The 24,542-nt window shown below is 39.1% G+C and overlaps 1 protein-coding gene across 1 annotated transcript; it reads right to left on the bottom strand.

Annotated features, from left to right (window-relative positions):
- Positions 1-313: 313 nt before the first annotated feature.
- On the bottom strand, positions 314-2,686 carry LOC308616803 (ubiquitin carboxyl-terminal hydrolase 1-like). Its single transcript, XM_081233189.1, has one exon. It carries the CDS (start codon positions 2,553-2,555, stop codon positions 342-344), a length of 2,214 nt encoding a protein of 737 aa, XP_081089315.1. The 5' UTR covers positions 2,556-2,686; the 3' UTR covers positions 314-341.
- Between the last annotated feature and the right edge of the window lie 21,856 nt (positions 2,687-24,542).

Consider the following 24,542-nt stretch of genomic DNA (forward strand, 5'->3'; position numbering starts at 1 on the left):
ATTACTGCAAAATATGGAGATAAAAATACAAGCACTTTATTTGAAAAAGCAAACACAAAAGATAGGTGTAAATTCAAAGTGTTTAAATGCTTCCATTTTGAATAATTCAGTTAAGAACCTATACAAGTTTGTTTCCAGAAGCTAATGCGTCAATCACTAGTCTCCACTAAGGAAAAGGAATTCTAAAAATTAACATGGTTTTCAATAACTCAGATTTCACTATTTATCTAGAAACCTAGAGAGACCAATAATATCCAATAGCTTCAAAAGATAAGCTAAAGACTTTTTGATGTAATCAATTTACCAATGTTTAATATACACACAAGGAACATACACTCACTCTATAATTTCTTATAAAATAGCAAGTAAGGAGTAGATGTAGGAGATGTAGAAGGGGAAAGAGAATTCAAAAAGTCCTTCTCTTCAGTAACTTTCACTTGAGAATCATTAAAAAGCAGCCACTTCCCCTCATACTCCTTTAAGCTTTGCACTGCATATGAAATTTTGTTTTCAAAATCACTCATGTTAATGCCTGTTTGGTCATTGGATTCCTTGTCTCTGTCAGATTCATGGGTCCCATTAGTATTGTTAGTCTCAGAACTTCTATTTTCAGCAAATGCTGTACTGGCAACTTTATCAGGATGAGATGCTTTGTTGTATAACTCATAATCTGCTTGAGTCTTTTGTCCTCTGAGAAGTCCAAGAGCGTCTACATTTTTTTTGTTCGAAACTTTACTTGGCTGGGTATTTCCACTGACTCTAGTCGACACTTCTTCATCGTCATAGTTTTTGACCACACCCCTTGCTTCCTCCTCATTCAATGGTTCTGGCTTACCTACTTCACACATTTGGTCGATCACAAAATTTTCCTCATCCAGTTCTAAACTGTTAAGGTCAGTGACTTTCACAGAAGCAGTATAATGCCCGCTACTAATTGTAATGCCACTATGCATCACAACTGCAAATAATCCATAGCTGTCATTGGTTGGCTTTGTGCTCCATTCTTGTAGTGACAGTTTAAGAGGTATCAGTAAAGGAGTGTTGATCTTGGAAAGTCCACCACCATAACAATCAAACTCGAAGCCACTAGCAGCAAAGCACTTCAAATGAATAGTTAGAACTTCAGGCATTGCGTCAAACAAAAGACTTCGTTCAGCTTCAGTATAATGATGGCAATTTTCACAGAAATATTTATTTTCTCCTCCAATCCTCTCCACTGAAGCAAACTGGGAAATTGCCCATCTCAGGGTCTTCATGTCTGGTTTTGGCTCTGAAGAACTTTCAGGACTCTCCTCTACTTTGGAAAGCTCATCTTCTTGCACTGGTACGATGACGTCTTGAAACTCTTCTCTTCTTTCTGTTGAACTTTCACATTCTAAGCAACGAGTCCTTATTACCAGCTGACCTTGAAATAATTTCTCCACCAGCTCAAAACCAATTGGCTCTGCACCTCTGTTGATGGGCTTAACTTCCTTAACAGGCATAACATTCTTCCCTGGAGATGCAAGTCCACAACCATCAGCTGTATTATCATTCTCATACTTCCCCATGTCCTCTTCAAGACCACATTCGTTTTCTTTAGGTTGTCCTTTGGATTCTTGGTTTGTTGTTCTGTGACCCAGACTAAAGGATTTAGAAATAATGCTGGGTTGCTTAGCTGTAGACTTGAACCAGTTTCTTTTAACTCTTGATTTCTTTTGTGAGGGTCTTGCACTCTCATTTTCAGAAATGTACTTGGGGATTATTTTAGCAGGAATATCTGATGAATCAACTGTAGCTTTTCTTTTTGATCTGGTTTGTCTCTGGTTTTCTTTCAAAGACTGGTGGTCCTTAGAGACTTTAACGTTTTTCTTCGTGTTACCAAGTTCAGTGTCACTTTTTCTTTTCCCATGTACTTTTGGCAATTTTTCTTTATAGTCTTCAGAATGCCTCAGACTGTCCATCTCCATGCTGTTATGACCACTCATTTCCTCTTTCTGATGTTTTTCTTCTACCTTAGTAGATAACTCTGCCACATTTTTTACTCCTTTTTTTAGGAGTTGGCATGTTTCTTGAATGTGTCCCAAAATGCACTGTAATACTTCCTGTGCATCATGCTGTAGATATCCTCCATACATAGGGTTGAGTTTCCTGAGTGTGTTAAGTAGTCGCCTTGGCTGAGTAGCAAGTTTATGAGTATATTTCTCTGGATGTAAGAGAAAACTAGCCTGAAGCTGTTCGACTGAAATGATCAAGGAATGTAAGCTGCATATTAGTTCAAAACTTACTGAAGAATCTCCTTTGCAATTTCCCTTAGCTTTTTGACTGGCTTCATCTTTTAGGGCTTCTTTCTTCCTTGAAATACTATTAAATAAGTGCTTCACTCCAGATTTAAAACCAGGACAAAAATATAATACCTGAAGTATACTATTAAGATAACAAGTATTGCCGAGATTATTCAGTCCCACAAACGGTAACAAGTTTTTTCTCTTCTCACAGTTGACACGTGAGGACTGTGCTGCAGGAATAACTTGATCAATTTCAGATCCTCTGTATTCAGAAGTTTTTTTCTTCATTTCCTTGAGAATCTGTGAAATCCAAGGCTCTCTTGGTTTCCTTTTTCTGAAAAAACTTCAAGGGACGTCTGGTTTTTTTTGAGGGACTACCTCTTGAAAGCCTATTACTTTCACGAGGTATGACACGGGGCATTTTCTCTTCAAATCCCAAGGAGTTGAGGAGAATTCATTTATACAGGGACCCTGTAATCACCAAGCATATCTAGAATATAACATTTGACCAGGTGCCGTATCTTCTGCTATACCATTTCTTGCTCCTGGCTGTCCTTATCACTGGGGGTTGTGACATCACCAGTGTTTCTCCCGTAACTATGGTCATGGCCCAGAGCGAGGTCCGCGGCGGTGACGCCAACAAGTCTAACCGGGCTGAGGGCGGGGGCGACAGGTGAGCCCCTGCCCCGAGCCTGCGGGGGCCCGCGACCCACGGAAAAGCTGGCCGGATGGCCCTCCCCGCAGGGGAGTGACCATTCGCTCTCAAGAGCGGGAACCCGGGCTGCGGCTCGGTCCTGCCTGGGCGCCGGCACCGACTACATCCCCGAAGCGGCGCCCGACCGCGCCCGCCCCCGTCCCCGCCCCCGCCCCCGCCCCAGGACGGCAAGGAGCGCCAGAAGCGGCTCCGCTCGCCCGGCGCCCGAACCGCTGGGGTCTTCCCCACTCCACCGCCGACGGGAACTTGGCGCATTTTCCTCAGTCTCAGGACTCGTGTGTTTTAGCCTCCGCCCGCGCCAGCGCTGCGATTGGAGGTGGCGTCCTACGAAAGTGCCGGTTCTGGTCTCCAGGCTGCAGAGACGCGAAAGGCTAGAGCCACCTCACGACCGCCACTAGCCCTCCTGGCACGCACGGGCTCCGGAACCAGCCGGAACGGTAGTTGCCCCAAGCTGGTAACGGGTTCTGCAGTTTCAAACAGCGCAGGCAACGTCACGGGCAGCTCGCCCTAAGTATCATTCTTCAAGAAAATGTGTAACAGCCCACTAGGGGCAGTCCCATTATCAAATCCACCAGGAAAGAGGATTCTTCTCTGGTCCTCAGGGCGGACAAGTTGAATGGACAGGCAGAGACTTTTTGTTTCATTCAGGATGCATCACCACTGAACTGGGATGGTGACAGATAATTCCCCATCCCACCTCAACTCCGTAGGTAAAGTGCTCTCCTGTCTAAATATGTTAAATCAGCACACACATTCACTGCGGAGGATCCAGGTTACAATGGCTCTTTTTAGTTGAGCAAATGGCTTAAAAGCACTAACCATCAGTGGAATTCAAGCTAGTTAAAAGGCAGAGTCAATTAAGACTCTTTCACGTGGGCAATAAAACAGATAGGCACAATTATTACATTAATCAGTGGTGCTCTAGGCCAGTACTTTCCAACTTCAATTGCACATGAATCACCTGGGGATCTCTTAAATTGCAGAGTCTGGTTTGGTTTGGGGCAGGGCCTGAAATTTTGCATTTCTGACAAGCTTTCGGGTGATGCTGAGGAGGCTGGTCCATGTCAACTTGGTGTCTCAAATTCCTTGTCACTGGGAAATGATCTGACACACACTTCAGTAGGATTTGGGCTTCAGTGGTTTGGACAAAAGATAACTAGGAGAATTGCTCTGAAATACTAATTGGAAGAATTCATTTCTGGTTCTTTGGCTTTGGTAAATGTTCCATCTACCAAAATAAATGGCACATACTTATTTTCAGGGGTCAAATCTCTAGTGCCCATCTTGGAACCCCTTTAAAGAAGAGATTTTACTAAGCCGGGGGCAGTGGAAGAAGGATGGATTGGGAGTTTGGTATTAGCAGGTGCAAACTATTATATACAGAATTGATAAACAACAAGGTCCTACTGTATAGCACAGGGAATTAGATTCAATATTCTTTGATAAACCATAATGGAAAAGACTATGAAAAAAGAATGTATATATGTGTAGAACTGACTCATTTTGCTGTACAGCATAAATTAAAATAATATTGCAAATTAACTATACTTCAATTAATAATTTTTTTCAAAAGAAGTGATTTCAGGCTTCCCTGGTGGCGCAGTGGTTGAGAGTCCGCCTGTCGATGCAGGGAACACGGGTTCGTGCCCCGATCTGGGAAGATCCCATATGCCGCGGAGCGGCTGGGCCCGTGAGCCATGGCCGCTGAGCCTGCGCGTCCGGAGCCTGTGCTCCGCAACGGGAGAGGCCACAACAGTGAGAGGCCCGCGTACCGCAAAAAAAAAAAAAAAAAAGAAGTGATTTCAGGTGTCAAAAATGTCCCCAAAGAGAAAACTGTACAATTTAATTCTCTAATGAAGTCCTCTTGCCTGTTCTGCAGACCTCGGCATAATCCTAATTTTGTATTCCTTCCTTTTCTGTCCTCTTCCCAGCAATGGGATGTAGGAATAAATATTTCAAGAACAGGTCAATAATGTTGTGAAAGTAAAGATGGCCCATCATGATAAAAGTTCCAATTGAAAAAAAAAAAAACCCCGAAACCTGACTTGGTCCAAGTTGCATTCTGGGAAATGGATTTTGAAACTAACTCTTTGGCAACCTTGAGAATGATGTGCTGTGTCACAGGGGAAAGATCCTTTTGAGAAGCTCTCTCATGTTTATAATTTCCTCTGAACCTAGACAGGAAAGGCAAGGATGAGCTGTCTAAGCCATGAGGATGGTCAGCCTCTCGGTCATTCCTCACCTGTTGTGATCACTTGTGTTCCACACAATGTAGATTAATGTGTTCAAGTTTCCATATGAAGGTGAAAAATTATTGTGCCCCAAATGGTTCTGAGGTTAAATAAGTTTGGAAAGCTCAGGGTTAAAGAAAGTTTAACTGGCCTCCTTCCTCTAGGTCTTCTCCGAGACCTTAAAATGAGAGTTGCAAGAAAAATACATGTTGCACTGTCATATAAGATCAGAAGGCAATAGGTTGGAACCTATTGGACGTTGGAACCTCCAAGAGGGGTCCACAGGACTCCGGCCTCCTAATCAGATTTGACCACAGACCTTGTTTTTTAAGAACTGTCTCTTGAGATAAGGGTTTGGCAGACTCCACCTTGAGAAGTGCTGATCTAGAGGAGCTGGGACAAAGTTTGTCTTACTGACTCTGGATGAACAGAACACAGCAGTGAAAATGGTTGTGGGTATATGGTGTGGGGTTGGGAGTTTCTAGAAATCTCTGAGGTTAGTAAAAACCCCCTTTGGGCAAAATCAAAGTCTCATAGCCAATAGGAATAACAAGCTAAAAAAAGTCATTAATACTAATTATTTAAGGTATTAAATTGACAAGCAAACCACATTTGCAGGTGTTCAAAATCTTCTCTGAGACAAGTGGTGAATTTTGCCTTTTCTGTACCTTAGGGTTTTCATCTGTCTAATGGAGTAGTGATGTCCCCCTCACAGGATGGTCATGAGGACAAAGGACAATATGGGCAAAACATGTAAGACTCCTGTAGATGGTGGCTTTATTCCCATTATTATGATGAGTGTTTTTTGGAAGTAACACCTTCCCTTTATCATACAGGTTTTCGATGAACTAGTGGTAGGTTCCTATTAAGATCATCCGGGAGGACATTTAAAAAATATGCATGCCCAGACCACTACTCAGTCTCCATGAATCATAATTTGGTGATGATAATGGGGAAGGATGCATGTATATATGAAAAAGTTTCTCCCTGTGATGGTTATGATACATCCAAAACACCTTCAGTGCGTTTAAGGCAAATTTCTAAATTGTGATCCCACCTCTCCTGTAGTAGTCCTGGGATATGGTCCTTGGAATAAAAGGTTTCTGTGGTTAAATAATTAGAAATCTTATATACTAGTACCTCCCTCCCCCTCCCTTCCCCTTTATTAAAGTATCTGAGAAGTTCTGCAGTACACACTGTTGGAAAACTTGTAACCTATTGCCTTCTGATCTTATATGACAGTGCAACATGTATTTTTCTTGCAACTCTCATCAACATCTTTGTTCAACACATTTGAGAAATATTATATATAGAGTTAGTCAGAAGAGAATTCTGTCCATATTCAGAAATCTTTTTGCACTGAAGACATAAGGGAGAGGCAAGATCGCAAAGAGCAGCTAAAATTCCTCCTCCCCAGGGAGCTGGCTAGGCCTGCTTTTATTCTTCCTGCTGCTTGTTACTTACATGTGGAAAGAATATTGAAAACGATAAATGTGTGTTTTCAAGTAAGCAATTCTGGGTAAAGTCTGGGTGAGAGTCAAAGGACCAGGGAGATGAGCTACTGCAAACCTTAAGTGCTGAGACTGGACAAACGTTTTGCTGCTCCTAGAACTTAAAACAACAACAACAACAACAAAAAACGGGGGCTTCCCTGGTGGCGCAGTTGTCAAGAATCCGCCTGCCAATGCAGGGGACACAGGTTCGAGCCCTGGTCCGGGAAGATCCCACGTGCCACGGAGCAGCTTAGCCCATGCGCCAAAACTACTGAGCCTGCACTCTAGAGCCTGCGTGCCACAACTACTGGACAGGGACATGTAAAAGTATGAGATTAGATCACTCCCTAACACCATACACAAAAATAAGCTGAAAATGGATTAAAGACCTAAATGTAAGGCCAGACACTATCAAACTCTTAGAGGAAAACATAGGCAGAACACTGTACGACATAAATCACAGCAAGATCCTTTTGGACCCACCTCCTAGAGAAATGGAAATAAAAACAAAGATAAACACATGGGACCTAATGAAACTTCAATGCTTTTGCACAGCAAAGGAAACCATGAACAAAACCAAAAGACAACCCTCAGAATGGGAGATAATATTTGCAAATGAAGCAACTGACAAAGGATTAATCTCCAAAATTTATAAGCAGCTCATGCAGCTCAATAACAAAAAAACAAACAACCCAATCCAAAAATGGGCAGAAGACCTAAATAAGACACTTCTCCACAGAAGATATACAGACTGCCAACAAACACATGAAAGGATGCTCAACATCTTTACTCATTAGAGAAATGCAAATCAAAACTACAATGAGATATCATCTCACACCAGTCAGAATGGCCATCATCAAAAAATCTAGAAACAAAAAATGCTGGAGAGGGTGTGGAAAAAAGGGAACACTCTTGCACTGCTGGTGGGAATGTGAATTGGTACAGCCACTATGGAGAACGGTATGGAGGTTCCTTAAAAAACTACAAATAGAACTACCATATGACCCAGCAATCCCACTACTGGGCATATACCCTGAGAAAACCATAATTCAAAAAGAGTCATGTACCAAAATGTTCATAGAAGCCCTATTTACAATAGCCCAGAGATGGAAACAACCTAAGTGTCCATCATCGGATGAATGGATAAAGAAGATGTGGCACATATATACAATGGAATATTACTCAGCCATAAAAAGAAACAAAATTGAGCTCTTTGTAACGAGGTGGATGGACCTAGAGTCTGTCATACAGAGTGAAGTCAGAAAGAGAAAGACAAATACTGTATGCTGACACATATATATGGAATTTAAGAAAAAAAAATGTCATGAAGAACATAGGGGTAAGACAGGAATAAAGACACAGACCTACTAGAGAATGGACTTGAGGATATGGGGAGGGGGAAGGGTAAGCTGTGACAAAGCGAAAGAGCGGCATGGACATATATACACTACCAAACGTAAGGTAGATAGCTAGTGGGAAGCAGCCGCATAGCACAGGGGGATCAGCTCGGTGCTTTGTGACCGCCTGGAGGGGTGGGATAGGGAGGGCGGTGAGGGAGACGCAAAAGGGAGGGGATATGGGAACATATGTATATGTATAACTGATTAAATTTGTTATAAAGCAGAAAAAAATAAAATAAAATAAAAAATAAATAAATACAGCTTAATGATAATAATGTGAACTACTGAGATAAAAAAAAAAAAAAATGAAGGGTGACAGAGTAGGAAAGGACATCCCGGACGAGGAAGCATCACGTGCAAAGTCCCCAGGTCAGGTGGAACCAAGTGTGGCTGGAGGGTATGAAAAAAAAAAAAAAAAAAAAAAGATGTTCTGCAGTTGCTCCGGTCCTTCTTAGAGTGAAAGGGGCTTGCTCCGATGTGTGCCCTACAGCTGTTTAAGGGCTGCTTCTTTCTAAGAAGTTCTCTTCCCCGGGGGAGAACATGGAGCTTATGACTTGGAGCTGGCTGATGATAGCTTATGAGCCAGACTCCACTCGGAATATTGTAGCCTGGGGAAGCTTCTAAGGAGATCATGTAATGCAAGGGACTCAGCTGTCTCCAGGGCCCCCTAAGAGAACTTCTGTACCTTCTCCTCAGCAAAAACGAGCTTCTGTTCTGTTTGCCTACAGGACCAAAATTGCACATCTAAAAATATTAATCTGAAGGTTTGGGTTTCTTTTTTCCGCTGGATCTAATTGTCTTGAGTATTGTTAGCCCACTGAATAACTAGAGTTGAGATTGAGTCATTCCTCACCTTTGAGTAAGGAAATCATAAAGAGAGAAAATAAAAAAAACTGTTGGAGTGTGCCACTTTTCCTAAAGAGACTGATTTTTTAAGAAAACATTGTTTTTCTCTTGTCACAAATCCACCCCATCACTTTTTGTTTTCTGTCTTTCTCCTTTGTTGTTTTTCTCATAGAAGATGCACAGTGAGGCTGGTTCCTTGGGGAGGGATACAGGTGGACCTCAGTGAGGCTGGTTCTCTTCTCCCTGCTTTGCCAGAAATCCTCTGCCCTGAGCATCCCAGAAAAATAGGCCTGTTCTTGGGGATAATCTCAGTGTCAATCAGACCACAGACTGACCTGTGCTGGGTGCTGGCCTGATACAGGCCAGGCTGTTGTCATTCTGTTCTCAAAATAGCTTCCAGGAAAATGGCAGAAAACTGACGAGATAACAATCCAGAAAAAAAGAGACATTTATCCCCAGGCTCACTGGCAGGGAGGGACATACAGGTTTTTTTTTTTTTAAACAAATAATATTATTTATTTCTTAATAATATAATTTCAGAGAAATCATTCTAAAATTATTATAGATAAAAGTTTAGTGATAATAATGGGTTTGATCATTCTTCACTATTTTGGTGAATCATAGTTTAACAAAGAGAGTATTTGAAAACCAGGTTCTAAGTTCAGTTTATTTCAATACTTGATTATCATAGTTGTCAGGACGGAAAAATTACCTTGGAAAAGCACACATCGGGCTCCCCTGGTGGCACAGTGGTTGAGAATCCACCTGCCAATGCAGGGGACATGGGTTCGAGCCCTGGTCTGGGAAGGTCCCACATGCCGCAGAGCAACTAGGCCCGTGAGCCACAACTACTGAGCCTGCGCGTCTGGAGCTTGTGCTCCGCAACAAGAGAGGCCACGACAGTGAGAGGCCCGCGCACCACGATGAAGAGTGGCCCCAGCTCGCTGCAACTAGAGAAAGCCCTCACACAGAAATGAAGACCCAACACAGCCAAAAATAAATAAATTAATTAATTTTTTAAAAAAAAGAAAAGCACATATCATGCAATATGTACTTGGGAAGACTTTATGGTTATTGATAATGGATATACAAATTCATATTTTTAACTGAAGTATAATTAATTTACAATGTTGTGTTAGTTTCAAGTATACAGCAAGGTGATTCAGTTTTATATATATTCTGTTGTGTCAGTTGAGATGCTCTCTACTGCAAGAAGCAGAAACCTCAACTTAAACAATTTTAACAATGAAGAGACTTTGTTTCTTAAGTCACTACAAATATGCTGAGGTGGGCAGGTGATCAGGCATGGTTCATTCAGCCAATCAGCCTTCTAGCTGCAGCAGTTAGCTCTCCTTTTCATTCAGTCCCCCTCTGTGTCATCTTTACCCTCAGGTAGATTTCCCTCATGGCAATGAGATGGCTGCAGCAGCTCCAGCCCTCACATCTACATATAATAACCCACAAAGGGAGAAAGAAAAGCACTTCCAGAAGCATTCTTGGAAGGTCCAGGAAGCTTACTCCCCAGATCCTCCTCATCTCTCAGTGACCCCAGTGGGTCACATGCCCATTCCTGAACCAATCCCTCTGAGCAGGAGGTGAGATTATGCTAATTAGGTTATACCTGAGCCATAGAGCCCAGCATGAGGTTCACTTCCCTGAAAGCATATGGGCTACACAGGGAAGGTGAAAAATCCAAATATAAAAAATGAGGTATTTCCAAGAGAAGGAGAAACACATGTTGGAGAGGCCACCACCATGTCCTCAACATCATCACCTTAAAATAGTTTTGAGCCTCAACTCCTTGTGAATTGCTTTCCACATATTAACAGGGGCAGACACACTTTGGGACATTCTGTAATATATATCCTTAAAGTTCTTCTAACCCTGAAGTGGATTAATTCTATGAAAAACCTCAGAATAGGAAGTTAGAAAATGCTAGATATTATTATTATCTTAAGTGATGATGCTGAAGGAACATTTCCTTTTGCCAAACGTTGAAGATATTGGGTTGGCCAAAAAGTTTGTTCGGGTTTGTCATCCCATCTTACTGGAAACCCCGACTGAACTTTTTGGCCAACAAAATACATGACGGAATGTCAGGCAAAGAATACAAGATCTGAGAGGACATTTTTTTTTTCTGAGAAGCAGCATAAAAGCTTATATCTCAAGCACTAGTTCTATCCATTTTGTCTCAGATTCACACATTTGAGAAACTGATGTCAAATGTCCTCATTTTTGTACAGTTGAGTACTAGGACCCTAAGAATTTTGCTCACCTTAATCCCATGTATCATCCAGCCTAGACTTGTTTATACTGTGAGAGAATCTTTTCGCAAACAGCAGAAGCCTTGTTTACAGAATTACAATCCTGTTAGAGCATTTTCTTTTAAGATAGCAACTGTGCTTGTGGTCTAAAGGTGACCCATTAATCAGATTTATGGAATGACTTCAAGGAGAGATTAGCTTCAGAACTGTATTAGCTTAGTTTCTCCCAGGGCTCAATTTAATGAATCTAGAAACCATACCCAGCAAGAGAATTGTATTTTTCCATCCAGCTTCATATATTTTTATTTGTATTCAGAAAACAGGCAACAAGGAAGCAGGAGTGGGAACCAAGGGAATCCATGAAGGTTTTTGTCCCCATATTGTAATGCAGTAAAAGCCTTCCACTGTTTCAGCAGCTGAGCACATAATTATTCATCTGTTCAGCAAGTCTTACGTCTGGACCAAGGATGTGTATATCAACATGGAAGGCCCCATGTACCCTCGAGGGGCTCTCAGTCCAGAGAGCATGGGGAACTTGTAAACAGCTACAGTGTCCCTTGCCTATGGACAAAGGGTCACAGTCATGCATGGGCTGCAGTGACACAGCTGCCTGCCAGAAACATCAGAGCCAGCCGAGGGAAGCCTTCTCTGAAGAGGTGACATTTCAGGAGGGCACTGAAGGACAAGCAGCATTCAAATAGGTAAAGAAAACAGGTCAGCTCACAGCCTATTCATGTGTCACCTAAAGGTTGTATGTGTGATTTATGCTGGTATCAAAAAGACCAGGATCAAGAGATATCAGGAGCTTAAGAGAGAAATGATTCCGATTAGAAACTTTATTTTATTTTATTGGCCTCGCCGCATGGCTTGGGGGATCTTAGTTCCCCGACCAGGGATCAAACTCAGGCCCTGGCAGCGAAAGCTCCGAGTCCTAGACACTGGACCGCCAGGGAATTCCCTAGAAGCGTTTAAATTCTGACTTTTTACCAAGACTTGAAGATTCTCTTTTCTGTAAGTCAGGTGGCTGCTATAACATAAAAAGAATTCCAGATGCTACAGGATCGCAGCCAGTCTTCTGACAGCATGGCACTGAAGGCCTGGTTTCCCAGCTGTGGAAAGCTCTGTTGGAGAAGGCAGATGCCTGGCCTGCAGCCTGTTTTTATTTGTATGTCAGTTTCCTTCCGTGCCGGTGCCCCCATAGGAAAGCCTGAGAATGAGGAAACCAGAGGTCCTCATCCTGGGTCTGTCACCAATTATCTACATGAACTAAATGAAGCCACTTAGGCAGTTGTGTCCCCATTTGTCTCATCTTTAAATAGTGGTCATAGTCTCTCTATGGTAAATTTTGTGAAAAGATGTGAGGTGACATGTCAGAGGGCTTGAATGTAGCAGAGCTATAGAAACAACTAAACAATGCAGTGCCAAAGGAGAGTGCATAAAGCAGTCTCAGCAAGGATGTTTAAAATGTGACATCATACTGAATGCTTGGTATTACACCTGGGCTTGTCTCAGAACTGCCACTTACTAAATGTGTGGACACTTGTAGTTACTTGATCACTACAGCCTCCATTTCAACTTGTATAAAGTAGGGCCAGTATCTCCCAGGGGCATGTGGGTTGAATGAAATAATCCTTATAAACCGTTAACTCAGTGTCTGCACCATAATTAGCACTACGTAATTTTTTAAATTTCCAGTCACTTCAACTCTAATTTTTTCAGTGTCAGGCCCAACCTCAGCCTTCATCTTTCTTGCTACATTTCCCACCCATACAAGGGAGGAATTGTTTATTTTATTGGCAAAAGTCACGGACATTCACTGCGCCACATTTACCAGTGGGCAGTGTAACAGTGTTTTCAAAGCAAAAACTTAGGCTCTGCTCTCTCATTTCTCTTCTATTCTATGTGGCAGGATTTAAAATCTGAATTTGGGAAACCCTTCTAGAGCCTGGACCTCTTTCCCCTAACTCCGTTTCCACAGCACTCCTGAGAACACCCAGACCAAGATTTAGATTTAGGTGAGGGATTTAGGTGGCTTCATCTGGCCCGGAGCCTAAGCCACTTCTCCCAACCCAGCTTCTAACATAGAATGTACATTCAAACATCATATTTGTGTGACTCTTAATATAGTAGCTTTTGATCCCCATTCTACTATCATTTTCCTCCATATATCATCGCTCTGGGAAACCCAAAGGATATGAGATGATTGACAGGGTAGAATTTAGGCTTTGCCAGGGCCGTCCTAACATCGAAATACAATGTATTCTTTACCCTAAAACTATATCCTCAGTTTGATGCAGCTGTTAAATGAACAGTTGTACCATTGGTTTGCTGCAGCTGTTAAATGAAGTAATGCATGTAAAATGCTTAGTATAGTTTCTGGCATTCAGTAGCCCTCAGAAAATATTGGCTAAAATGTTACTAAGGAGAGTTCTATAACCTTGATAGCCAAGAGTCACCATGAGCTTGACTCAAGGGAAGTAAGAAAGACAGATCATTGGCTGGGGTTTTGAACCGCATGGAAGAAGACCAACGCTTTACCATAGAACTTGACGCCAAGCTATAACAACATAGCAAAATAGGCCTGGGGAAAGAATCTGAAAGTGCACAAAACAGAGGATCACAGTGTCATTTGAAGCATGACTATGAAAAGTGCCACTGGCTGTAGTTGACAGACCAGCAGACCCCTGCACCCACTCTGCGGGTCTTTGCTCTGCATTTGGCACCAGCCAAGTAGCCTCCTCTCTAAAGGGTCAGTTTTGCAAGTGCCCACCCGACTCCCATGGCCTCGCCCTGTGCTCAGAGAAGGCCATAAACTATGTTGGCCAATTCAGCTAGTATAAATTAAACATCTATGAATCCATACTGATGTAATTAATTGATTGAAAAAAATAAATTGAACAGAATACACAAATCCCCTGTGAAGAACTGTTTCGAATAACCTATATGAGAATGCACTCTTAAGGAGTATAACCTCCAACTTTTTACGTTAGCTATGTATAGTGACTTCCTTCCAAAGGGTATAGTATGGAGATGGCAGAATAAAGAGTCACTTTACAGTGCAGAAACCTGGCAAACAGTGTCTCAACCAGGTGACCAAGGTTAGCACCCACAGGTGTAAATCATCTTATAGTATCTCTTCTTAATATGATATGGTGAAAATGGCACTTTACCTCTGTAATCTTCTCTAAATTCCATAACCCTACTCCAATCATGAGAAATATATCAGATAAATCACAGCTGTAGAACATTCTACAAACTACCTGATCAAAATTATCGAAAACTGTCAAGGTCATCAAAAGGTAAGAAAACTCTTAGCCAAGAGGAGATGAAGAGACATGATGATTTAATCTAATAATGGTATCCTGGATGGAATCCTAGAACAGGAAAAGGATATTATGTAGAAACTTAGGAAATATGAATAAAGTATCCAGTTCTTTTTCATCTTTCTACTTGCTGACTACTATATGTATTAGCTTTTTCTCAAGTTGGCTTCCCTCCGGGTTACAAGAGAGCTAACAGCAGAATTGGTATAACATACATTCTTGTTTACAAACATCAAGAGAAAGAAAGAGAAGCATCTTCCTCAAGCATGGAATATAAGATTATCCTTTCTGTGGAGTTGAGCAAACCATTAGGAATATGCAGATAAATGCTGTCTCAGGCTTTTGACAAAGAATGAAAATAAAAGCAAGGATTTAGAAAACTTGAAATATGAATTAACAGGCTATATGTAGTATACAAATATAAATGTTTTGTGTTACAGAGAGTCCAGGAATTTTTAAATAATGTTGACTATTGTTGGGGAGGGGGAAATTTCCCTCTCTACCCCCCTTGAGTTCTTATGGCTGGACTAATAATAACATTGAAACAGGACAGATAAACAGGAGAAAAAGAAGCAAATTTAATTCATGCCAGTGGATGTCTTATAGAAATGGGATCTAAGAAGTGGCCAAAGCAGGCAGCTTTTATACTTTTTAGAAAAAGAAACAATAAATTGGAGAGAAATTGACAGGACAGAGAAACTTAAGTTGGGTGGTTAATTAGTAAAGAATTTAAGCCAAATTTGGGCTTGGGTAGTAAATTAGTGAAGAAGTAACAAAGTTAGTTTATACAGGCTTCTTGGCCCTGAATTCCCTGTCTCTGGTGATGAGGATGTCTTTCTACCTCTTGTTACAGGAAGAGTACTTTACACACTGGAGATTTATTTCCTGCTTTCAGGGAGGTATAGAGGAGGGTCAAAGTGTCCTCTTGCATTGGCCATTTCTTGAATAACTTTAATTCAAAATAATCAATATTCTGCTGAGGTATTTTTGGGTGGACTGCCCTGGGTCCTAACACTATTTACATTCTAGGTCACTAGAATAAGTTCAATGAATTTTCCAAAGTAGAAGCCATACAGTTTACATTTACCATTATCAATACCATGTGCTAAATATGAATGTTTAAATAGAAAGCACTAAGACATTTGAAATAAAAAAAAATAATCTAAACACTCAACATAAGGTAGACATGAAGCTCAAATTATATACCATTTAGTAAACAATGTCAAAGAAATCATTAACGTAAAAATTGTATGTCATGCTACAAAAATCAGGTGAATGTATGTTCTTAATGCTGTTTATTGTTAAATAAGAAAAATAAGAATTTAATTTTAGAAATTAATAAAACTATAGTAAAATAAACAGAAGATGTTAGTAAATCTAGAAGGAGAAACTTGTAAAGTAGAAAACAGAAAAGCAATAAAAATAATAAATTCCAAAAAAAGATAAATTCCAAATATACACAGTTCAACATTAGAAATATAACTAGCAATCCAGAGGAAATCAGAAATTCATGAGGCTAGTATATATAAGTTATATGTATTAAATATTTCAAAAGCTCTGAAATGAACTATTTTCTAGGAAAATTTAAATATAAAAAATAATTCAAGAGTAGACTCATGATTATGAAAGGATTTGTGAAAAAATTTCACAAAAATTATGTTTTCTACAAAGTCATTAATGGCCTTCACTTTGCTGAATCCATTGGTGAGAGCTTCTAGAATAGCACTATCCAATAGAAATATAAGGTGAGTTACACATGTAATTTAAAACTTTATATAGATGTGTTAAAAAAGTAGAGAAATGAAATTAATTTTAATTATATATTTTATTGATATCCATGTATCTAAAATATTATTTTAATCCACATAAAATTATTAATAAGATATTTGACACTCCTTTTTCATGTTAAACCATTAAAATCAGTGTTTAATACAACACATCTCATTTTGGACCGGCCATATTTTAAGTGTTTAATAGCTTAATGGCTGTTGCACTGGGCTCTGTAGTTCTCATGTTTAAGTAGCATTGCTTTTGCTTAGAGGGAATGTGACCAGATCTTGTGGAAGTGAAGAGTTCTCATTTTTCATTAAGCAGCCTTGGCAAGCATGGTTGTATCTGTCTGTAGTTTTATTTATGTTAAGAGAATGAAACAGACGTACACTATTTTTTTTTAAGAAAATTGGATGGTTGAACATAAATGAGGATGATTTTAAGAAACCTGTAACAAATTAGTTGAAGTATGTTTCTAAGTCTCTTTTTTTTATTTTTTATTTTTATTTTTTTATTAGTTTCTGCTTCATAACAAAGTGAATCAGTCATACATATACATCTGTTCCCACATCCCTTCCCTCTTGCATCTCCCTCCCTCCCACCCTCCCTATCCCACCCCTCCAGGCAGTCACAAAGCACCGAGCTGATCTCCCTGTGCTCTGCGGCTGCTTCCCACTAGCTATCTACCTTACGTTTGGTAGTGTACATATGTCCATGCCTCTCTCTCACTTTGTCACAGCTTACCCTTCCCCCTCCCCATATCCTCAAGTCCATTCTCAAGTAGGTCTGTGTCTTTATTCCTGTTTTACCCCTAGGTTCTTCATGACATTTTTTTTTCTTAAATTCCATATATATGTGTTAGCATACGATATTTGTCTCTTTTCATTAGGGAGAGATAGATAGACAGAGAGGGAGAGAACTGTTTTCCAGTGTCCACTTCGGCTCTTGGAAACCATGCGACTTTAAGAAAGAAGCATACTTTTTTAATGTCCAGTTCAAAAATTAGAAGACGCTTGCAATGTAAAGTTTGGGCAAGACCAGATTTCAAAATTCTATCGCTCTTGCACCAGTTGGGTACCTTATACATAAGTTAATGGTGTAATTACAATGAGTAACAAAATAATATTGAATTCCACTTAGAGATCAAAGGCTCAGCTCTTTCTTTGCTAAAAAAACGGTTAGAAAGTTTAAAAGAAGTTTGAAAGACGTAGTAGTATTGATCTGAACATTTATCCTTGACTAATCAGAAAATAAAGAGAAAGAGAAAGGGAGCATAATACATTTATTTATTAATGCCTGTCACTTTGTACCACCTATAATTATGTTATACTCCTCAAAACTAACTTTTTTTCCTGTTAATCTACTTATAATAATAATTATTTTGTTAATTAATCTGTCTTTTTACCTCTGTTGCTTGGCCTGTATCTTTGTTTCTTGCTTTTTAAATTTGGACCTTTCAGCTTCGACCAGTATTTTTGTTCTTTAATTGTTTCTTTTTCTATAATAACATTATTTTTGTTCTTTTCCCACCTTTTGTTTCTTTCTTTTTAAAATTTCTTTTCTCCTCTCTCCCCCTCTCTACCACCCTAACCTTCCCTCCCTCCCTTCCTTCCTTCCTTCCTTCTTCCTTTTTTTTCTATAATTCATTCTAGGAATACAGATTGTCTAAAACTGAAGGCAGAGTCTGACAACTGAAGTGTATAAGTGCTTTAGTATTCAATGAATGGGCCACAAATGTCCTTGGGTGACTCAGGGGTGGTCATTGGTGGGAGAGGCTAGGATAGCTGAAAATACTCTTGGTCACTTGCCTCAGTGTGCTACGTAAAATTACCATTTTTTAAATATGCCATGAAATATTGGAGAAGCATTGCCTAAGACTACACCAGTTAAATTTAAATAAGTTGTGTCAAAAATCAGAATAAACAACTTCTTGTCATGAGTTTTGAAGGTTAGACTATAATATTTTTCAGTGAAAAAGGATATAAAAGATGAGTGGTAACAGTAGTTCAGGACAAATGCAGCAACAAAGAATAACTTCCAATTTTCAAGTTTCTTAGATAATTTCCTTAATTTTTTGAAATTTATAACTTACCTTTAAGATTCTGCCAGAGGTAGAATGGCAGTCACATTCTACTTAATCAAAGTGCAACTGAAAATGGAAATACAATTAATACTGCCACCCAAATGTTAGCCTATCACTGAGGCATGGAAGCCTACCAGTGGGAATTGTAATCACACAAGACTAATTATCAGGACTTTGTATTTCTACATAGAGAATGAGGACAATTTTGGGAAAATGCTTTGTTTCTGTTTTTGACTTAGGTTCATGGAAATTGCCATTTTTCCTTCCAGCTGCATTCTTGGTTCATATTTAAATTTGACCGTTAGTGGCAATATTGAATGTCTCTGGTCTTAGTACCTTATTTCAAATTTATGTCACATATTTTCAGAGTTTTAAACGATACAGGTGTTTTCCCAGCATGGCCCTTTGACTCTCTGGAACATTACATTTATATAAGATTAATAATGGTTTGAAGGAAGTAACTATTTCAGAAGAAGGTGGCACGGAAATTGAATTTAGACATATGTAGACAGTACTGTTTAGAATATATGACGATTTTAAACAGCAATTCTCAAACAGTATTCAATGGTTCTTTCAGAAGGGCAAAGGGTACTGCGGGCCGTATGCTAACTACCTGTATTTACTGATCAGAGTAAAAGGAACACCCTCTGAACTGTCAAAACAAATACTGAGAATGATGCTGGTTTTGGCAAAACATCGGTGGGGGGGCTTACATCTTTTTGTTAAATATTGAAAGTAAGTTATTCAGATCAGAATAGAAAGTGTAAGTCTCATTATCCAGAACTCTAGATGATCTAGACAATCCTCATGGACCATTACTCATATAGGAAGGACAGTAGATTTGTTTTTCATTTGTGTTTTTGGACTATCACTGAGCTGGGCTTGGACGTAAAGTGTTGGTCTAGGTTTGAAGATTGGTGATGATGCTAACTCATTAGGATCATGCTGGCTTTCGTTTAATTTAATTTTAATCAGGATCTGAGCATAACCACAGGTATGCAGTAGTTAAGGATATAAACATAGGGAGCTCTGCAAGTAGCCAACACCCTCCTGGTTCCTGGGAGAGATAAGCCTAAAGTTCAGGGGCCAACACAGCCCACGTGGAGGTAGAAACTCTCCAGGGCAGAGGAGCTCTGAGGCCTGGTCCACTGCAAGGGGAGATGCCAGCATGCAAGAGTCCACTGACTACTGTAGAAGAAAATGGTAATGCAGTGGTTCTGAAACTTAACATCAGAATCAACTGGAGGCCTTATTGAAGCATAGGTTACTGGGCCCATAATCTAGAGTTTCTGATTTAGTAGATCTGAGACAGGTCTGAGAACAGCATTTCTATCAAGCTCTCAGGTAGTGCTCCTATTGTTGGTGCAGGGACTACACACTAAAAACCATAGTTCACGATCGACCTATTTTCATTTTTCTTCCTTGCTTTGTCATCAAATCTACAACCTGAGTATAACCTACCAGAAGGTACCTGGGAATAAGCCATAAAAACTAATGTGTACATTCTGGAAAAAGTAATTAGATTTGAATTGGTCCTACCAGAATTAAGCAGAGGATAATTCAGACCCAAGCCCACTTCTCTCTCAGTTTCACAAGCAGAGTCAAGCAGTTTGACAAGCAGGATTTAGAAATGCTATTGGCCATGACAGTTTTTAGGAATATAAATAGCAGACTCTTCTAATCTTTGCTCATGAATATTGATATGCATCAGAAACTTTAGAGGGTCAACCAACTTGTCACTGAAATCATTGTTACAGTGAATCAGTGAATGTACTTACAGAAGCAGCAGTAATTGCAACATTGAAGATTGCCCAGTTTAAGATTTTTTGTTGTTGTTGTTTGTTTATCAAAACAGGGCCTGATCTCATGATCTGCATTTAATATGGTGGTGGTGAAGCCCTAATTCAGTTAAGGGGACTGAGTTAAGTTTGTTTAGCCCTAATGTTAAAAATAAGTAGCAAATAGTTATTGTGAAAGTACTTTTGACCAAGAGAAAATTCTGTGTAAGAAATTTTAGCAGTAGGAAAGCAGTTAAAGATGAACTTATTCTGAAAGGATTAAAATCTAGTTTAAAACATAAATCGAACTTAAACCTCTTTTCAAAATGTAGACAATGTCTTGACAGTATATTTCAATGAGCAAGGACTTAAGGGTATCTGATAAATCCCTGCAAGATCTAAAATACACAGATTCAGGTATTTCTTCCTAGAGTTCTCAGGGGTGGCTTCTTAAATTCATTTCTAATTAGAATTTTAATTAATCTGAACATATCATGCCCCTTCTTTGAGTTATTCTTGGTATGGATCAAATTAGAAATGCCAGCAATTCCTTGAGATTTCTAATTCCAGTTTCAAACAAGAGTAGTCTAATCTGTAGAGGTATTCAACACATTTTGCTAAGAAACAGCCAAACTCTTAGCTATTAATTATTTGAATTAATTCTTTCAAAAGTCATGTCTTTGAAGAAAAACTTGGTCAATTGATGATTAAAAAAATTCTTTAGTGTGCAATTTGATCTATTTTTGTAAAATTTAAAAATCTTCAAGGAATTTTGAACTCTTATGTAAGTTTCAGGACATGTTTCTCAAATCTTTTTTTCTGTTCAGGATCCAATGATATTCCAAAGAATGAACATAAGTTTTTTTACTAAAATTTGAAAGAAAAAAAGAAACAATCCCATTTACTTTACATGTGATACCAGGGGGTTCATTAAAAATGAACTGTATTTTGTATAAGATAATTCCTACAATGGGAAATATAAGTAACTATCAGTATTTTCATGTTTTATCCCTGTTAGAGCCATTCAGTTTATGGAATAATGTTGACTGACTTAATGACTCATTTATTTATGAAAAAATATTTATTGAGTGTCCATCACTGCCTAAATCTGGGAAGAAAGTACTAAAAGAGATAGACATGGCTCCTCCCCTCATAAAATACAGATCATAGGGGGAAATACAGCCAATAAGCAAATACAAAAAAATAAATTAACAGTTACAAATTATGATAAATGCTCTGATGGAAACAGTGCAGTGGATATCAAAGAGAAAAAAATGGAGGTCAGCAGTAATTTAGAAAAATGGCTAAAAAAGTCTGCTTTGTAGGATCAAATTCAATGTGGAGAGAAAGAAAAGAGTATGAATAAAGACAGGAAAAAAAAAGTGCTTTAGGCTGTGCTGCATCTTCTTAATCTGAGGTTGTTAAACTTTACCTCTGATGCTCTGAATTGATTCAAGTTTATCCATTGTGTTCCTCTGCTTTACAGTACTAACATCTGATGTAAAGCCAGGAGAATTAGGGGCCCAAGTCTCTACTACTGTAAACTTTTTCCACCTGAAACACCACAGGTTTCAACAGTTTATATGAGATACGTGCTGGTGGAACATGAATCTTACTGTTTACTACCGGATACCACACAAAAGTGAAATCGTAGGCATGAAGCTGTTAGTTTACCTTTCTGAGATTCTGCTGCTAGTTCTTTATTCCAAACAGAGCTCCCATGACTTATCTTGTTTCCTATACTTTTCTACTAAAAGATACATTTTTCAGGAGTGTAGAGGTTGTATTTATTGTTATAAATTATTTTGAAAATTTATAACATTACTACATGCACAGTGCAAAAAGAAAGCCATGCAAGTATATAAATGTTAAATCTCCCTTTATTATAATATTATATAATTAATATTTATTTACAGTTAATTATAGTTATTTTAATCAATTAGTTAAAATTAATAGTTACATAAGGGCCTCTCTGGTGGCACAGTGGTTGAGAGTCCACCTGCCAAGGCAGGGGACGCGGGTTTGTGCCCCGGACCAGGAGGATCCCACATGACGCGGAGTGGCTGGGCCTGTGAGCCATGGCTGCTGGGCCTGCGCGTCCAGAGCCTGTGCTCCGCAGCGGGAGAGGCCACGGCAGTGAGAGGCCCACGTACCGCAAAAAAATAAATAAAAAATAAAATAAATTAAAAAAATTAATAGTTACATAATTATAACTACTAATTAGTTTGTGTTATTCTTCTAGACCAATTATGTTGTGCATATACATACACACTGAAGATATACATTCAATTATATGTATGTATTCTGTTTTATTTAATTAGATTACATTAAGTCTTGCATTACAGTAAGCACTCCAAAAATTCCCAGTCTTAAAACAATGGTTTGGTTTTCTTATTCACATGACATGTCCAAGATGGGTTGGCAGAGATCTGCTCTTTGTAGCTGCAGAGACCCAAGTTCATGGAGAAGCTACCATGTGGGACCTTGCCAGTCACAGTGCCAGAAGGGGCGCCCAGGTGGAGAGCAGTAGGGTAAGGGAACCCAGGAGAACTGCTCTGCCATATGACCCACAGTCTCATAGAACTCTTAATGTCTCAAACCAGCAATTAAATGCTTTGTCCCAGAAGTGACCCATGTCACTTCCACTCACAACCCATTGTCTAGAACTAGTTGTCTGTTTCCACTGAACTGTGAAAGGCCAGGAACTGCAATCACACTCAGTCTAGAAGATGGAGATTAAGAAATATTTCAACAGTTCTAGTGATGACCACGGTTTTCCTTCATTTACTTCTTTTTTTCAAGACTATGCCATGAACATTCTCACTTTTTACATATATATATATATACACCTATTTTTATACTTAATTTTTCTTAACCTATTAAATCACAATTAGGTAAATACAACATTAAAGGTAGTCACTTCTATTATTCTTGTTGCATTTGTTAAGGAAGACGTATCTGAAAGAATTTGTGTAATTCTGAAAGCTTAGAGACTGACTCAGACTAGACAAAAAATTTATTTGGTTGTTATGTTGAAGGGAGCCTTCTAGAAATCAAGGAGGGAGAGTTTCTTCAAATTAAACTGACATTGAATACCAATTTAAGAATATAGTGATACTAACAAACTACAGATGCTCATTCAGATGTGTATTCAGCTGTCAGCTTAATCAGGTGTTGTCACGTAAGTATGGGTGGCCAAATTCAAAGTATGAGGTAATAAAGGGAAGGTCTGTCTGCTAGTTAGAAAACACAGATTTCACACCCTAAGAATTCATCAGGGTTTTATCTCATAGTGTAAAACTGTCACTGAAGTATTTACAGATGATGTACAGGCTCACCTTGGTCATACATGAGAGATTTTAATGGGTAGACAGTGGTCCCTTGTATTTGACAACTGTTCATTGGATACTACTATATGCTAGGCATTGTTCTAGCCACTGGGGATACGGTTGCAGATTAAAAAAATACCCATTACTTTTATTTTTTCTGCAAAGATATTAAACTTTGAAATACTTAGTTGTGTTATTCATCTTTTGCTGTAGCAAAAACAACCCCAATACCACAGTGACATATACCAATATGTATTTATTTCCTGTTTATGTTACGTGGCTCTATGAAGGCTTTGATTCTGTTTAGATTGCTTGAGCTCCATATATCTTCTCTAGAACCCAAGCTGAAAGAATAGGTGACCACTGAACATTCAGTTCTCATGGTATTTGTCTCAGAGCAAGAAATTCAACACAAAATGACATAACTACTGTTCAAGCTTTTGCCCAGGTGCAACAATAGTCACATCCATTCACATTTCTTTGAGTAAAGCCAGTCACGTAATTAAGGCTGAGATTGATGGGGCAGGTAACTATAATCTGCCTGCAAGGAAGCATGGGAGGGGTGCAGAGGAAGCAAAAAATTGTGAGCAATTTAATTTGTTTATTGTTTAATACAATTCACCCCGGTAGTAAATATTATTCTAGTAGTTACTTTTTGTTCTACTTGGTATCACTATTTCAGCAGTATTATACACATACACGATAATATAGGAATTCATTTCCACAAGTGCTTCTCATTACTTTTTAAAAAGCTTCTTTAAAAAAAGCTTAAAGACCTAAATGTAACACCTGAAACCATAAAATTCCTAAGGGGGAACATAGGCAGAACACTCTTTGACATAAGTTGTAGCAATATTTTTTTGATCTGTCTCCTAAGGCAAAAGAAATAAAAGGGAAAATAAACAAGGTGACCTAATTAAACTTAAGAAAAACCTTTTTCGTGGCAAAAGAAACCATCAACAAAATTAAAAGACAACCTACAAATGGGAGAAAATATTTGCAAATGATATGACCAATAAGGGGTTAATATCCAATATATATAA

The sequence above is a fragment of the Mesoplodon bidens genome (genome assembly GCF_964165515.1).
Source record: "Mesoplodon bidens genome assembly, chromosome: 4".
Lineage (NCBI taxonomy): Eukaryota > Metazoa > Chordata > Mammalia > Artiodactyla > Ziphiidae > Mesoplodon > Mesoplodon bidens.